This window comes from Microcaecilia unicolor, unplaced genomic scaffold, assembly GCF_901765095.1.
Source record: "Microcaecilia unicolor unplaced genomic scaffold, aMicUni1.1, whole genome shotgun sequence".
Classification (NCBI taxonomy): Eukaryota; Metazoa; Chordata; class Amphibia; order Gymnophiona; family Siphonopidae; genus Microcaecilia; species Microcaecilia unicolor.
In genome coordinates this window covers 181231-199604 of record NW_021963037.1, presented here as the reverse complement: position 1 = coordinate 199604, position 18374 = coordinate 181231, and the positions used below count along the sequence as shown (strand labels likewise).

The 18374-nt window shown below is 43.8% G+C and overlaps 1 protein-coding gene across 1 annotated transcript in view; it reads left to right on the top strand.

Annotated features, from left to right (window-relative positions):
• Positions 1-17315, top strand: part of LOC115458808 (laminin subunit beta-4-like) — a gene marked incomplete at its 5' end in the record, with an annotated part of 105632 nt that extends 88317 nt beyond the window's left edge. Inside the window, 4 exons of the mRNA XM_030188621.1 lie at positions 760-898; positions 2495-2671; positions 9079-9232; positions 16972-17315. Coding sequence (XP_030044481.1) covers positions 760-898; positions 2495-2671; positions 9079-9232; positions 16972-17111 — 610 coding nt within the window. The remainder of the gene's footprint in view (positions 1-759; positions 899-2494; positions 2672-9078; positions 9233-16971) is intronic.
• Between the last annotated feature and the right edge of the window lie 1059 nt (positions 17316-18374).

The following is an 18374-nucleotide window of genomic DNA, read 5'->3' as shown; positions in this document are numbered from 1 at the left end:
CCAGAAAGGGCAGACATGATGGAATCACTTCTGCCCTATACCCATTGGACCTCAGGGATTTGTAAACTTAAGGAGGAAGGGAAGGACCTGGAATGAGGGTGAGATGTCTCAGCTCAGTTTTCAGTTCTCTATCTCCACCTGCTGGCTGATGGACACAACTATCCCACAGGTTTTGGAATAGTGTGAAGCTACATAATGAAAAAAAGCAATTGTATTAGCAGTCACCTGAATTTAGGTGCCAATAGCGTGCCTAGGTTACAGAATAAGTAACACTTACATATGTGATTGGTGCCAGTAATTGGCTGTTAGGCGCATAATTGCTAAGTTGTATTCTCTAAATTGCTTGGCACACAACTGTAGGAGGGTGTACATGTTGGTGACGCATGGGTGTGTCATGGTGATTTGCCAAGCTACGTGCACAACTTATAAAATACTCTCAATTGCGTGTGTTGCATGATGCACTTAGGCATGTCTGCTTACACCACACATTGAACTGTCATAAGTGGGCACACCTAACATTTGGCATACCAATGCGGCTTTGTGCTAGTATTCTAAAACAGCTTAGGCACCTTCTTAAACCATTGTAGAATTGGCACTAAGTGCATCCCACTGTGGCACCTACACACCAATTTATTGAATTGCTAAGCTTTTAATTAATTCTAGAACTGTTTTGCCTGAATGAATCTTAGTTATATATTTTTGTTGTTGTTGCTTTCATACAATTGTATTGGTTAAATAAAATAATTGTGTTTATTCTAGAAAAGCAGAGAATGTCCTGCAGGACATTAATTTGATAAAGGATGACTTGAATCAAGCTCAGTCTGCTCAAAGGAAGACTCAAGATGTACTCAACAGAGTAAATAATGACATACAAGACATTAGATCTGGAATTCAACAGGTATTTTTTTTTTACATCCACTCTATGCTCTTGGTTTTGTTTTGTTTTTTAGTCAAAAGACAAAATTCAGGCAAAATGAGATCTCAACATATACGTTTTCAAAATATCTGACCTCTTTTTGTACTCCCATCTTGTACAAAATCAGGGAACAGTAAGTTTGGATTGAAACTCTTTCCACAGCATGACCAAAGAAAGGGCAGGCCCATAGAAAGTGACAGGGGATGGTAAAAGAAAAGTTTTGTACCCCAATAGACACTCCCAATGAGTCTAAATTACACTCAGGCTGCGTGGACCTTACAATAGACTAATTTTAGTTTCAGTAGAAATACTAAGAGAACAATGCTTTTGTAGTCGCTCTTCTTATGAGTGTTTTTCTTGGTCTGATCAGATAAAGTGCACTTTAGATTTGGAATCAGACCCTTCTTCTCATCAGATACCTTCAGATTACTTGTCCAATCCCTAGTCCTAACTGAATTTGACTACTGCAATGCTATTTGCAAGGAGTACCTGCTAAAAAGACTCCAAACTGCACAAAACAGTACAGCTAGATTAGTGCAGCTAGATTAATCTTTTGAGTATCACATTTTGATAGATCCTCACCATTATTACTTCAATTACACTGGCTTCCCATAAAAGCAAGGATCATTTTCAAAATTATGTGCTTTTATTTTTCAAATATTACAAGGTACAGCCCCAGATTACATGCAACCTCTCATCAAACTCCCTTTGCGCAATGCTACTTATAAAGCTAGAGACTACCTAAGACCCCACTTCCCAATTTATAAGCCAGTTTACTCAGTAGATTTTACCTATTAGGCACTAACCCCTGGATTCTATATAGCATGCCTAGAAATCCGTACCAAAATCCAGATGTATTCTATAACAACGTGTGTAACTTAACTGGCTTAACAAGCAATAATAAGCCCTAATTGGTAATAATTAAAATTTACACGCACAACTCACCAAGCTTATTCTGTAATGAACTGCGCATAAATTCTAAAGCGCGCAGTTCAAAAGGGGCATGGCTATGGGTGTTTCATGGGCATTCCAAAATTTACATGCATAGTTATAGAATATGGCCCAGTGTGTGTAAATCTACGTACAGGGTTTATGCTACGTTTTCATTGGTGTAAATGAAGGTGCGTAGGTTTAGGCACTGGTATATCAACTAATAATATTTTATATACCGCGCCTAAATCTAGGAAATATTTACCACGCTGATTTTTTAGGTGCCTTATATAGAATCGGGTCTTCAATGGTGGAATTCCTAGCTGACTTCAATTAGAAGTCAACAAGATTACATGAAATTACAATTTCTCTTATCAACTATATGTGGTTGCTTCTCATAACTTCTGGTTACTCAAATATTTTATGTATTATACTTTAATAACTTTATACTGGTTGTACTACTTATATATTGTAAGCCACATTGAACTCAATATTGTTTGGGATAATGTGGGATATAAATGTCATAAATAAATAAATATTTATAATTACTTGCCTTTTCAAATGTGATTGTATTGTGCCTTTGGATATAGCTGCATAAAAGGCACTACAGGGAATAAAACTGCACTGTATATTTACATTTTCTCTTAGGCCCAGGCAAATGCAAATGTAACGGAAGCAAAACTGGAGAGCTTTGAAAAGAGTCATTCAGATCTGAAGGATGAAATTTTAGATCTGCAGACCAAAACGCTTATGAACAGAAACCAGGCTGAAAAGGCAAATGCAGATGCCAAAACTGCAAAAGATCGAGCTACAGAGGCAAACACGGTATAGCATCTGTTTCAAAGTTTGCGTTGTTCCATGAAGAAAACATAGAACAGGTTGAAGGCATTTTTACAACACTCTGATCTTTGGCTCTTATTTTCACCATAGACATGGAGGGGCATTTTCAAAAGAAACGTCCATGTTTGGATTTGGACGTCTTTGTAAAATGTCCAAATCCGGGGGCAGTGAAAACCGTATTTTCGAAAAAAGATGGACGTCCATCTTTCGTTTCAAAAATACCATGGACGTCCTTGAATTTGGACGTCCTTAGACATGGACGTCTTTGACTTTCGGTGATTTTCGAAACCAAAGACGTTCAAGTCAAAAACGTCCAAATGCAAGCCATTTGGACGTGGGAGGAGCCAGCATTTCTAGTGCACTGGTCCCCCTGACATGCCAGGACACCAACTGGGCACCCAGGTACATAGCTCCCTTACCTTGTGTGCTGAACCCCCCCAAAACCCACTACCCACAACTGTACACCACTACCATAGCCCTTATTGGTGAAGGGGGGGGGGTACCTATATGTGGGTACAGTGGGTTTCTGGTGGGTTTTGGAGGGCTCGCTGTTTCCTCCACAAAAGTAACAGGTAGGGAGGGCATGGGCCTGGGTTCGCCTGTCTGAAGTGCACTGCAGTACCCACTAAAACCGCTCCAGGGACCTGCATGCACTGTCATGGACCTGAGTATGACATCTGAGGCTGGCATAGAGGCTAGCACAAAATATCTTTAAAGATGTTTTTTGAGGGTGGGAGGGGGTTAGTAACCACTGGGGGAGTAACGGGAGGTCATCCCCGATTCCCTTCGGTGGTCATGTAGTCAATTCGGGCACCTTTTTGTGCCTTATTCGTAAAAAGAAACACGTCCAGCTGAAAATGTTCAAGTTTTACTTTAGGACGTCCTTGCTTTTCTCGATTATGGCTCAAAACATCCCAAGTTTTAGGCACGCCCAAGTCCAGCCTTCACCACACCTCCAGGACTGCAGTTGGGGACGTCCATGTTCCAATTTATGTCAAAAGGTGGACGTCCATCTCTTTCAAAAATGAGCCTGATAGCTTGTGAACATTTTTTGTTTTGCTATAGTGTTTTCTTGTGAAATCAGAATCGACTGCCACACATACCCTCCCTTGGTACTGCCCTGTCAGATACCATTTAGAAGACACTTCCCAAGGAAGTAAAACACATCGGAACCAGTTTTAACAGTCTGTTCTAAAACTATCAAAATTTTAAAATATGGAAATCAAAGGGTGAATTCTCATTGGCATGGCCACCACATAACTTTCAGCAAGCCAAAACACATAAGTTGGCTTGCTGAACATTTTATACACATAACTCATACACATAAGGTTATAGTAATATAGTAACAGATGGTAGATAAAGACCAGCATGGCCTATCTATTCTGCCCAGCAAGGTGGCTAGAGTCGTACCTGCCACTATGTGCAGACCATGTAAACTACCCTCCACTTTGCCTTTGTTTATGATTATGCCTGCCTCTCTGTGCAGGTTACACTTCTCTATGTCATTTTTTTTTATTTTGCTCACACCTTTTCAGTAGTAGCTCAAGGTAAGTTACATTCAGATACACTGAGTATTTGTTTTCTTTGATCTGATCTTCTGTATATCTTCAATGCCATTTTGAATTCTATCACTGTTTGTTTTTTTTCCCAGCCACCTCCACCAGAAGGGCATTCCTGACATCCACCGCCCTTTTATGTTTAACTCTTTTTTATTGATGATAAGATCCATATGAACCATCACCCGTATATACATACAGTGGTGGAAATAAGTATTTGATCCCTTGCTGATTTTGTAAGTTTGCCCACTGACAAAGACATGAGCAGCCCATAATTGAAGGGTAGGTTATTGGTAACAGTGAGAGATAGCACATCACAAATTAAATCCGGAAAATCACATTGTGGAAAGTATATGAATTTATTTGCATTCTGCAGAGGGAAATAAGTATTTGATCCCCCACCAACCAGTAAGAGATCTGGCCCCTACAGACCAGGTAGATGCTCCAAATCAACTCGTTACCTGCATGACAGACAGCTGTCGGCAATGGTCACCTGTATGAAAGACACCTGTCCACAGACTCAGTGAATCAGTCAGACTCTAACCTCTACAAAATGGCCAAGAGCAAGGAGCTGTCTAAGGATGTCAGGGACAAGATCATACACCTGCACAAGGCTGGAATGGGCTACAAAACCATCAGTAAGACGCTGGGCGAGAAGGAGACAACTGTTGGTGCCATAGTAAGAAAATGGAAGAAGTACAAAATGACTGTCAATTGACAAAGATCTGGGGCTCCACGCAAAATCTCACCTCGTGGGGTATCCTTGATCATGAGGAAGGTTAGAAATCAGCCTACAACTACAAGGGGGGAACTTGTCAATGATCTCAAGGCAGCTGGGACCACTGTCACCACGAAAACCATTGGTAACACATTACGACATAACGGATTGCAATCCTGCAGTGCCCGCAAGGTCCCCCTGCTCCGGAAGGCACATGTGACGGCCCGTCTGAAGTTTGCCAGTGAACACCTGGATGATGCCGAGAGTGATTGGGAGAAGGTGCTGTGGTCAGATGAGACAAAAATTGAGCTCTTTGGCATGAACTCAACTCGCCGTGTTTGGAGGAAGAGAAATGCTGCCTATGACCCAAAGAACACCGTCCCCACTGTCAAGCATGGAGGTGGAAATGTTATGTTTTGGGGGTGTTTCTCTGCTAAGGGCACAGGACTACTTCACCGCATCAATGGGAGAATGGATGGGGCCATGTACCGTACAATTCTGAGTGACAACCTCCTTCCCTCCGCCAGGGCCTTAAAAATGGGTCGTGGCTTGGTCTTCCAGCACGACAATGACCCAAAACATACAGCCAAGGCAACAAAGGAGTGGCTCAGGAAGAAGCACATTAGGGTCATGGAGTGGCCTAGCCAGTCACCAGACCTTAATCCCATTGAAAACTTATGGAGGGAGCTGAAGCTGCGAGTTGCCAAGCGACAGCCCAGAACTCTTAATGATTTAGAGATGATCTGCAAAGAGGAGTGGACCAAAATTCCTCCTGACATGTGTGCAAACCTCATCATCAACTACAGAAGACGTCTGACCGCTGTGCTTGCCAACAAGGGTTTTGCCACCAAGTATTAGGTCTTGTTTGCCAGAGGGATTAAATACTTATTTCCCTCTGCAGAATGCAAATAAATTCATATACTTTCCACAATGTGATTTTCCGGATTTAATTTGTGATGTGCTATCTCTCACTGTTACCAATAACCTACCCTTCAATTATGGGCTGCTCATGTCTTTGTCAGTGGGCAAACTTACAAAATCAGCAAGGGATCAAATACTTATTTCCACCACTGTACATATATCATAGTACAAAAGGCCAACAACTGGAGTTCCCATAAACGTCAATACATTTTCCCCCCTTCCCTCCCCCTTTCCTTCCCACTCCACCACCCTTTTAATGAAAAAGTATTTCCTGATATTGCTTTTAAGCTTATCTCTTTACGGTTTCATTTTGTGTCCTATAGTTCTATAGCTTCAACTTTGAAAAAGATTTGCTTGCTCATTAATACCTTCCAAGTATTTAAACATCTATATCGTATCACCCCTGCCTCTTGTCTCCTCTAGGGTATACGTAGTCAGGTCTTCAGGTCTCTTCTCATAAGTCTTCTCGTGCAGACCCTATATCATTTTGGTCACCTTCCTCTGAACCAATTCATTCTTTTTGTATCCTTAGAAAAATATGGTAGTATTTGAAGTGGGCATTAGCATTATCACCTTCTTCCTTCTGCTAGTTAAGCCTCTCTTTCTGCAGCCTATCATTCTTCTGGCTTTGTCCACTGCCTTGTCACATTGTTTCACCATCTTGAGATCCTTAGACTCTATCATCCCGAGGTACCACTCCTCTTCCATACACGTCAGCCTCTCTCCTCCTATCATATATAGCTCCTTTGGATTTTTGCATGAAAAAAATGCATCACTCTGCGTTTCTTTGCTTTAAAGCATCACTGCCAAGCTTTAGCCCAATGCTTCTAATTTTTATAAATAATTTTTCATGTTATCTACTCCCTCCAGGGTCCAATCTGTGGCAAATCTTTCTGTCATCCACAAACAGGCAAACATTTCTTCCTGTCCCTTCAGCCATATTGTTCAGACATTGAAAAGAATCAGTCCTAGAACTGATCCCTGAGGCACACCACTACTCACCTTTCTTCCAAGTGAATTCCATTTATCATCACCTGCTGATGTCTATCAACCAATTTCTGACCCAGTTCACCACTGTGGGACTAGCCCCTAGAGTGCTCACTTTATTTATAAGCCTCCTATGAGGAACAGTTTTGAAGGTTTTGCTGAAATCTAAGTAGGCCATATCCAACAGTTGTCCTCAATCTAGCTCTCTGGTCATCCAGTCAAATAACTCAATCAGATTTGTTTGGCACAATCTTCCTTTAGTAAAACCATCCTGCCTCAGATCTTGCAACTGATTTGATTCTAGAAAGTTCACTATCCCGTCCTTCAGCAGTATCTCCATGACTTTTCCTATCACCAAGGTAATGCTTACTGACCTATAGATTCCCACATCTTCTCAGACTTATTTGATTAATTTATCTTCAGTGCAATGTATATTACCAACTCCACTGAAACAGACTTTTATTAACCCTATCCTCAAAGGAGGTAACAGTGTCAAAAATATCTAGTCATCTTATTGACCAATCTCACAAACTCCATTTATGGGGAAACTTATTGAGGAAACCATATATAATCAGATCTTGGAATTCCGTGGAACACACATGTGCCCTAAATGATAGGCAATCAGGATTTCGAAAATATCACAGTACCAAGATCATTCTTGATTTTTTGCTGAATGACATTAGGTGTAGTTGGGACAAAGGAAAGGATGCGATTTTACTTTTACAGGACTTCACAGCTGCATTTGGTATGATAAATCATACATTGCTGCTTACTAGATTGAGTAAAGTAGGTATCCAAGGACTAGTTTTAAAATGGATAGCATCATTCTTTCAAAATTGGTGGTGTGGAAGGGACAATGTTTGGATCTTGTTGCATTATCTTGTGTGTTACTTCAGGGTCAGTTTTATCTCCTTTGCTTTTTAATCTGTATTTGGGTCCTGTGGTGGAAATATTTTCAAAAGCAGGTGCATCTTGCTATATATATGCGGAGGGTATACAGCTGTGACTAGAAATTGAAAAGGAGCAAAGTAATGCCTTGACTCTCTTGAATGATTGTTTATCAGAATTATCCTGCTGGTTCAAGGAGATAGAACTTAAGTTAAACATAGAAGATACTTTATGTGGTTTTCCAGACAACTAAACAGGTTTACCCAAGCACCTGTCTTGAATGGAAAAGTTTTGGTTGAAAAAGTAGTAGTGAAAAACTTAGGAGTCTGGCTGGCCAATAAGCTGGAGTTTGGAGAGTAAATTTCTTCTATAATTAGATCAGGGTTTGCAAGTATGCAGTTGATAAAAGGAGTTAGCTGTCTTTTGAGAAGAAATATTTTAACTTTATTGGTACACGTCTTTCTAACATCACAAATGGATTAGTGCAATGCTGTTTATTGTGAGCCTCCTAAGTGTTAGGTGGAAAGACCAACAGATAACAAAACATAGTTGCGTGGCTCTCATGCAGAAAAACATTTCTGATCAAGTAGAACCAGTTTTGATGGAATTACATTGGTTACCTGTTGAACAACATTTAAAATGTAAAGTTGTATGTCTTGTTTTCACTGCTATTTAGTTAGAAGGTCCTAAATATTTAAAAGATCTTTTGACACCTTATGTACCATTGAAAAATCTGTGTTCATCACAACTGGGATTACTGAAAGTTCCAGATAAAGTTAAACTTTGATCCACAAAATTAGGAATTTTCTGCTCTTTGGGTCCCAGTTTCTAGAACCTAATTACTATATATAGTCTTGTAAAACTGTGAAATTGTTTTTCACTAACTCATCTCGTGCTTCTTGGGTGAGGCGTGTCATCAATGCAACATTATCACTTTTATGAAGAGAAACCCTTCATTAACTCTTCTCCAATTCCATGGAAACTCTTCTGTCTCCAGTGATCTGTTAAATATATCCTTTAGGATGACCCACCAGAACCTCTCAATGCAGCAACATTATCGCTTTTATGAAGATAAACCCTTCATGAACTCTTCTCCAATTCCATGGAAACTCTCCTGTCTCCAGTGATCTGTTAAATATATCCTTTAGGACAACCCACCAGAACCTCTCAATACAGCTGCACTACATGCACAACCCTGGGTATGGCCCCTGCCATTATTCTAATCATTTACCTGCATATTCAGTGCATAAATGTTAGCACCCACATGATAGAATTACCTCTATCATGATACAAATTTTAATATGCATCTATTTTCTTTGCAGCAACTTACGGCCCTGAAAGATAAATACGTCATCCTCAAGAAAGAGCACAATAATACAGAACATCTGGCAGAAACACTAAACAAAGTGAAGAACTTAAAGGAAGAGGCTGAAAACCTGGTTAAAGAAACAGATGAGAAAATTCAACGGATAGCAGGTGATTTTTATTTATTTATTTATTTATTAGGATTTATTAACTGTTTTTATGAAGAGGTTCACCAAAAGTAGTGTACGGTAGGAGCAGCTGGACATAGGCTACTTCAATTTAATAAAATGACAAAATGTCAGCCTAATACACAATTGGAATAGTGAGGTAAATTTGGAAAAAAGTCAAACTAAATTAATTTGTAAAAGTGAAAAACACCAGAACGGCATTGATTATAGAGGTGTCGGCCCCAAGCGATTACTTAGTGAATCACATGGAGAGAGGGAAAATCCGCAAGTACCAAGAAATGTAGTCCAAGACTAAGAAAATGTGGCAGAAAGATTTCCCATCATTTTGGGTGCCACAGGTTTGATCAAAAAGAACTTCCAAGCGCACCTGGATCAACTGCCTTTACATGTTACATCTTATGAACTCCAGAAAGGAGCTCTCTTTGGCACAATGCAAGTACTACGGTGAGCATTAGCAGTGTATTTGAGAGGCTGAGATCATTCTTCACATGCTCTAGCTTTTGAGTGAGGTTCATTCTTGTCATGGTATGTGCAAAACAAAATCATTTGGAGAAAACTGCCCCCACAATACATACAATACAGCAAAATAGAGTACTCATATAATAAAAATGAGACTCACAATGTCAGCAGAATGCAAGTGATAAACCAATACAAGCAGCACAGTAGAACATTCCTGTAACAAACTTGATATTCAAATTGTCAGAACCACACAAATGAAACGTCTTAATAAGCAGAAGAGAGGCCATGCACAATTGAATCATATAGACAGACAAAACGGGTAAGGTAAAGCCATTTTGGGATAAATAAAGTGGGTAGCCAGATGGGAGGTAAATTGTATGTACAACCAAATAAGGTGTTTGCAACTGATCTTAGAAGGTGTGTGGCAAGCTAATCCTGATGCAGTTTGAGTGACTGGCTAGTCAGTCAGTCACTACAGCTATTAAAGGCTTGGGAAGACTCAATGTTTCACCTGCTTCTCATCTTGCATTAGGTGTAGCCCCTCCCCCAGGAATAAGTTGCAGAGTGTGCGGGCAAAGCCTGAGGAGATTCATAGTTTTGGTCTAGACCAGATTTTATAACAAACTAGTAAAAAAGGCCCGTTTCTGACACAAATGAAACGGGCGCTAGCAAGGTTTTCCTCGGAGTGTGTATGTTTGGGAGAGTGTATGTGAGAGTGACTGTTTGAGAGTCAGAGTGAAAGTGTGAGTGTGTGAGAGAGAGAGTGTGTTTGTGAGAGAGTGTGTGTGTGAGAATGAGAGTGTGTGCAAGTGTGTATGTGAGACACAGTGTGATAGAGAGTGTGTGTGTGTGTGCCCATCCATGCTCCTCTGTCCCCTGCCCCCTCCATTCATCCCTATCCAGCATTTTCCCTCTCTGCCTGAGGCCTGCCCTGCAATCCATATCCATCCATGCCCATCTGTCCCCTCCATTCATCCCTATCCAGCAATTTCCCTCTCCCTGAGTCCTGCCCTTCCAATCCATGCCCATCCATGCTCATCTGTCACCTGGCCCCTCCATTTTTCCCTATCCAGCATTTCCCCTCTCTGCCTGAGGCCTGCTCTGCAATCCATATCCATCCATGCCCATCTGTCCCCTCCATTCATCCCTATCCAGCAATTCCCCTCTCCCTGAGTCCTGCCCTTCCAATCCATGCCCATCCATGCTCCTCTGTCACCTGGCCCCTCCATTTTTCCCTATCCAGCATTTTCCCTCTCTGCCTGAGGCCTGTCCTGCAATCCATATCCATCCATGGCCATCTGTCTCCTCCATTCATCCCTATCCAGCAATTCCCCTCTCCCTGAGTCCTGCCCTTCCAATCCATGGTCCTCTGTCACCTGGCCCCTCCATTCATCCCTATCCAGCAATTCCCCTCTCTGCCTGAGGCCTGCCCTGCAATCCATATGCATCCATGGCCAGCTGTGCCCTCCATTCATCCCTATCCAGCAATTCCCCTCTCCCTGAGTCCTGCCCTTCCAATCCATGCCCATCCATGCTCATCTGTCACCTGGCCCCTCCATTTTTCCCTATCCAGCATTTCCCCTCTCTGCCTGAGGCCTGCCCTGCAATCCATATGCATCCATGGCCATCTGTGCCCTCCATTCATCCCTATCCAGCAATTCCCCTCTCCCTGAGTCCTGCCCTTCCAATACATGCCCATCCATGCTCATCTGTCACCTGGCCCCTCCATTTTTCCGTATCCAGCATTTCCCCTCTCTGCCTGAGGCCTGTCCTGCAATCCATATCCATCCATGGCCATCTGTCTCCTCCATTCATCCCTATCCAGCAATTCCCCTCTCCCTGAGTCCTGCCCTTCCAATCCATGCTCCTCTGTCACCTGGCCCCTCCATTCATCCCTATCCAGCAATTCCCCTCTCTGCCTGAGGCCTGCCCTGCAATCCATATGCATCCATGGCCATCTGTGCCCTCCATTCATCCCTATCCAGCAATTCCCCTCTCCCTGAGTCCTGCCCTTCCAATCCATGCCCATCCATGCTCATCTGTCACCTGGCCCCTCCATTTTTCCCTATCCAGCATTTCCCCTCTCTGCCTGAGGCCTGCCCTGCAATCCATATCCATCCATGGCCATCTGTCCCCTCCATTCATTCTTATCCAGCAATTCCCGTCTCTCTGAGTCCTGCCCTTCGAATCCATGCCCATCCATGCTCATCTGTCACCTGGCCCCTCCATTTTTCCCTATCCAGCAATTGCCCTCTCTCCCTGAGGCCTGCCCTGCAATCCATTTCCATCCATGCCCATCTGTCCCCTCTATTCATCCCTATCCAGCAATTTCCCTCTCTCCCTGAGTCCTGCCCTCCCAATCCATGCCCATCCATGCTCCTCTGTCCCCTGCCCCCTCCATTCAACCCTTTCCAGCAATTGCCCTCTCTTCCTGAGCCCTGCCATCCCAATCCATGCCCATCCATGCTCCTCTGTCCCCTGCCGCCTCCATTCATCCTTTTGCAGCAAGTCCCCTGTCTCCCTTTCATGACCCCCCTTGCATCCATGCTCCTCTCTCTCCCATGTCCCAGCCTGGGCCGCCCTCTTCTTCCCCCCCCCCCCCCCCTTCGCATCCATGCTGTCGTTTCTCCCCTGCCCTCCCGCTCCCATTGTTGTTCTTTAGTGGCCACCCTCTTCTCTCCCCCCAACATGGTTGTTTTGGTTTTTTTTTTCTTGTTTTTAAATTTACCTCCGTGCCGGTTCCGGCAGCGAAGCGTCAGGGAAGGAGGCGGCGCTCCCGACGTCTAGGTTTCCCTTCGCTGTGTTCCACCTTCTTTTGACGTCATCCTTGACGTCAGAAGAAGGCGGAACACAGCGAAGGGAAGGCTAGACGTCGAGAGCGCCGCCTCCTTCCCTGACGCTTCGCTGCCGAGCGTTGCGATTGGTTGAGTGTCATTGCTCCGCCCTCAACGTCATCACGTTTGACGCGTGGGCGGGGCAGACACAATGCGATCTCACCCCCTTCACTTTAGAATGTTGGCTAACAGAGGCTTCATTAGAACGTTGGAGGTGCGTTTTATATAGAGAGATAAGGCATAAAAATGTGCCCTAAATGACCAGATGGACCCCCCTTACTCCCCCAGTGGTCACTAACCCCTTACCACCACCAAAAAATGTGAATAAAAATAGTACTCACCAGCCTCTATGATAGCATCAAATGTTATAGCCAGGTCCATCAGAGCAGCATGCTGGTCCCCAGAGTAGTATAGAGGTAGTTGTAGACAGATGGACCCAGGCCCATACCTCCCCCTACCTGTTACACTTGTGGCGGAAACTGTGAATCGTCCAAAACTCACTACACCCACATAGAGGTGCCCCCTTCACCCATAAGGGCTACTGTAGTGATGTACAGTTGGGGGTAGTGGGTTTTAGAGGACTCAGAAGACAAGATAAGGGAGCAACGGTGAGATGTGTACCTGGGAGCATTTAGATGAATCCACATCAGTGCTCCCTAGGGTGACCCAGTGCTCTCCTGGGATGTCTGGGGGACCAGTCTGCTAAAAATGCTGACCCCTCCTACATCCCAATGGCTTGATTTTCTGTTTTTCACTTGCACTTTTTTTTTGTTTTTTTCAAAAATGTCCTGAAAGAAATAAATACTCAGAGCACAAAACCTTGCTACAAACAGTATTTTTGAAAAAAAAAAAATTGACTTGGCAGTTTCAAAAATTGCCATATTTCCCATTCAGATTTTGGACATTTAGCACAAAATGTCCAAAGCCCAACTTAGCTGTCTTATCGAAATGCCCCTTCACATAACTTTGTAAGTCTAAGTGCTTTGAAAATATGGAGTCAGTATTCAAAAGCAATTAAATGCTTAGCACCCAATGCTAACTGCAAAAGTGCTTTGGGTTAAAAATTCAGATACAACACGTAGATAACTTTTGATGCCAGGCCAAAATGTTATTCACCTAAGATTAGTAGCCAAAGGTGGGGAAGGCCGAAACTTATCAGACACTATTTGAACAAATGTATCCATTTAGGACAATGGTCTCCATCTTTTTTTCATTAGGACACACTTGACAGATGACACTTGCATATGTGACACACTGCACACACGTTCATCATGGAATTAAATATAAAAACGTACTCTGCATGCACACAAACCCTCCTCCCTCCCCCAATAATGGGTACAGTACTGAATAGTACATTTCCCCATACAACGCCATACAATTTTTTTTTTAATTCTGGTGTCATATCACAAACTTCCTCCACTACTAGGCAGGCACATTGTGAAAAAGCCCAGACACAACAGTGAAAGGTCTACCACCCAATGAACACCACAATGAATATAATAAAATGAAAAGTAATTATTTATTCTTACAAGTAAACCTAAAAACTACACAGCACCAATTAACATAATAACCTAGAAACTCCATATGACCATGTTTCAGCATTCTAACTCCATTAGGGGTAAATTGATTTTATTTCCCCCATGTAATTGGCCCCCACATTTATCAAATGGCTCTTGTTGGTCTTTCCCTGTCCATCCAATCCCCACGTCCATGCTCACCACTCTAACTAATCTTGAAGCCTTTCTTTCCTTCCACGCAAACTCAAGGAGCATGCTCCCCACTCCAACTTCTCATTCTCCCATTCAATCCCAACTTGTCACTCTCTCACCCTTATTAAACCCACCAAGTCCTGCTTTCTCCTCACCAATCATCTCTTCCTTCCCTATCCTATTTCTTCCTTACTTTCACCCTCAATACTTGAGCTTCTCCTCTCCCATCTCCAGGCTTCTCAGTTCCCATCCTTCCCTCCCTAGCTGGGGCCATTGTTTTCCTCTAGCTCTACCCATAAATGCCCCAGGCCCTACCCTTTCCCCACTGAATATGAATCCATGCTCTCTTTTCTCCAGATATTCTTTTCTCCCCATGACATCTCCTAGGCCCTGTTAATCATTCCCCCATAATCCCTAAGCTTACCTCTCACATTCAGTCACTGAGTCCTCTCTGTCCTCTCCCCAAAACTCCCTATTTCCCCTCCCACCCTCATAGTCTATGTTCCCTCACCAAACCCCCAGTTCACATTCCACTGTCCCATTGAATTGTGCAGCTCCCATTCTTCCCTGTTTACCACCCTGGATAAGGACGGGTTATAAGTAATAAATCCAGTCCAATCCAATGCAATCTTTACCTGGGGCCCCTCTCTGTCAATTTCAAGTGCCTTCTTGCCCCCTTCCCAACTCAATCCCTGAATCAACTCTTTTCCCTCCAACCCCACCACTTAGGCTGTGCTCCCTCTCTCATCATTGACACTCATACTTTTGAAAATTCAAGCACATGTGTGTGTAAAATAACCCTGAAAATGCTACATGCTAAACAGCAGGTATAGATGTATTTTGTTTGGGTAATTTTCAAAGCAACGGTGTGTGTGTATATTTTTGCTTTAAAATCTGGGCATGTGCTTACAGAGCAAACTGTAAGCATACTTTTTGTATATGCATACAGCTAAAAAAAATGGCCTAACTATGCTCCTTAATAATGTGCCTGGATTAGGGGCAAGGCTGATGGGCAGATGATCAAAAGCCCTGCGCTGTTCCAAACAGCGCCCTAAAAATAGCGCCGGGACAGCGCAGGGCTTTTCTGTATCGATGATCAAAGATAATGCATGCAAATCTAAGCAGCGCTATTATCTTTGATTATCATGTTTAAAGTGCGGGAGAATTGTGCTGAGCATGCGCTCAGCACAATCCTCCCGCACTTGTTTGACAGGTCTGGGCTGTCAAAAGCCCAAACCTGTCAAACAGCCTGCCCCGAGGCCCGAACAACGAGGCCCCCCCAAACCCCCAGAAAACGTCGTGGCCGCCGCCAGCCAAACCCTCTCCCACCCTCCCACCCACCGACGGGTGGGGGGGTGCTGGAGGATCGGTGGGTCTCCAGCCCCCCAAAACCTCCAGAAATCGTTGATTGGCTGCCTCCGGCCAAAGGATCTTTTCCAACTGTGATCCATCGACGGGGGGGGGGGGGGTTGGAGGTCCGGTGGACCTCCAGCCCACCCCAAATCCTCCCCCCAGTGTTGTCCTTAGATTCCCTGGTGGTCCGTGGTGTGCTGTGGTGTCGTGCCGGCCCCCCTACCTTTTGTTGGAGGAGGGACGCAGCCTGCCTGCCTCCCTCCTCTTCCAGTCAGTCGACGCCCAAAATGGCGGCGCCCAGCCCCGCCAATTGCATCCTGGGATGCGCTGGGCGGGGCTACAGACCATGTAAGGGAATCGCTCCCTTACATGGTCTGTAGCCCCACCCAGTGCATCCCAGGATGCAGTGGGTGGTGTTGGGCGCCGCCATTTTGGGCGTCGACTGACTGGAAGAGGAGGGAGGCAGGCAGGCTGCGTCCCTCCTCCAACAAAAGGTAGGGGGGCCGGGAGGGGGGCCGGCACGACACCACAGCACACCACGGACCACCAGGGAATCTAAGGACAATGCTGGGGGGAGGATTTGGGGTGGGCTGGAGGTCCACCGGACCTCCAGCCCCCCCCCCCCCCCCCCCCCCGTCGATGGATCACAGTTGGAAAAGATCCTTTGGCCGGAGGCAGCCAATCAACGATTTCTGGGGGTTTCGGGGGCTGGAGACCCACCGGATCTCCAGCCCTCCGTGAACATGGGGGGAGGGATCGCCGGGGGGACCGGAGGTCCACTGGAACTCCAGCCCCCCATTCGCGTTTGCCTTGGGGAGGAAAGGGGGGCCTGCCAGCATGCAACTGCATGCTGGACAGGGCTCACCATTCCTCCCCAATGATTCGCAAAATCTAACGCCAGCTCGGAGCTGCCATTGATTTTGCTGCGGCCAGCAACCCATTCTTTGGCGCACTGGTCGCTGATCATTGGGGATGAATGCGTTAAGCGCCAATTAGCATGCATTTGCAAGCTAATTGCGCTAGAAGCCCTGTTTAGCATGCATTTGCATGCTACTTGCGCTGAGAGCCCTCGAGTGCGCTGTTTCAGGCGCTCAAGGGCTCTGATCATGGGTCGGCTGCAAACTCTGGCGCTAGTATGGCGTTAACAGCCTCTAGCGCCAGAGTTTGCTTTTGATCATGAGGGCCTGAATATTCAGTTCTCATGCTCTTCAGTGGGTGAGAGGGGTCCTCTCCAGTCCTCTTAAGGTCCGAAGGATTTGGGAGGGACCCCCCTCAGAAGATCAGTGCTGAAAACCATTGAGGCTGCAATTTAAGTTCATGCTAAAATGCTTTATATAAACAACCCAAATTCCATCTTCTGCTTTCAGATCTGGAAAAGAAGATCAATGATCTAAACAAAATTAAAGAAGAGAAATCTGGTCGATTAAAAGAACTGGAGGAGAAAGTGACAGAAATTAGAAATGAAATTGTAGAGCAAGAAAACAAATTCGCTACCTGCAAATCTTAAAGAATGCATGCAAGCTTCCCTGACTGTTTTTGTTGCTGCTGGATTTGTGCCCGGTGTCATTTTTCCAAAAGTACTGTATATAGCTGTATATGGATGAAGAGGTCGGCTCAATGTCTTTTTAGTTCTTTAAAATATTATCCGTTACAAAAAAAGGAATGTTAAAGTATTTGAAAAGTGTTTGTTGATTTATATCTACTTCTTTTAATAAAGATATTACAGATAAATACACGGCATTGCAAAATTAATCTCATATTTTAAATTACCTGTTGCAGCCACTGAAAACATTTCATATGACCTATCTTTTTTTTACTTATTTTAGATGCACCTGGACACTGCCCAAGTTCCAGTCACTAAGTGGCAGGAGGTCTAAAACTGAGGTGACTTCAGGGTCTTCTCCCCTGGTTAGATACCAGCAGAATCTGGTTCTGTAAACACAGACACTGCTAGGGGCCAATGCCTCTTCAGAGCCCAAAATGCATATGATCTGAGCCTGTAGATGTCACTGTTGCGCAATGACTGGGATTCCCTCCATCCTTCTATTTCATGTTTCATTTATCTATTTGGATTTTGCTCATACCTTTTACAGTAGTAGCTCAAGGTGAGTTACATTCAGGTACACTGGGCATTTCTCTGTCCCTGGAGGGCTCACAATTTAATTTTGTAACTGAGGCAATGGAGGGTTACGTGACTTGCCCAAGATCACAAGGAGCAGCAGTGGGAATTGAACCAGCCACCCCTGGATGTCAAGACTGGGTTCTAACCACTAGGCTACATAGTACAAATCATTAAAGAAACCCAAACAGTTTACAATTATAATATAAAATCAGAAAGAACAGTTACATAAGGACAAAAGAACTATCCAGGAAGAAAAGAGACAAAAAGAAGTATATATAAGGAGTTAAAATTTCCTGTTGCCCCTTTCCCTTTCCCCCATGGGAGCCATGATCATATTGACTTTGCTTTGAATTTTAAATCTGAGTATTCACCTTTTCAAACTCAAGTTCAAAATATGTTACAGTCAGGTAAAGGAGGATACAAGAAGTTACAATGCTAAATTTTTTCATCAAAAATATATAAAGAATAAAATTAAAATTCAGTATTAATTATTACTAATGAAAAATGATGTAGAACTGAATAGAAAATTATTCTTCAGAAAAGTAAATCCAGGAAACAATAAGATCACAGATTTAAGGGTCAAGGGTCATAGATTTGATACACTGCATTTCTGTGGTACAACCAAAATGGTTTACATATATTATATGC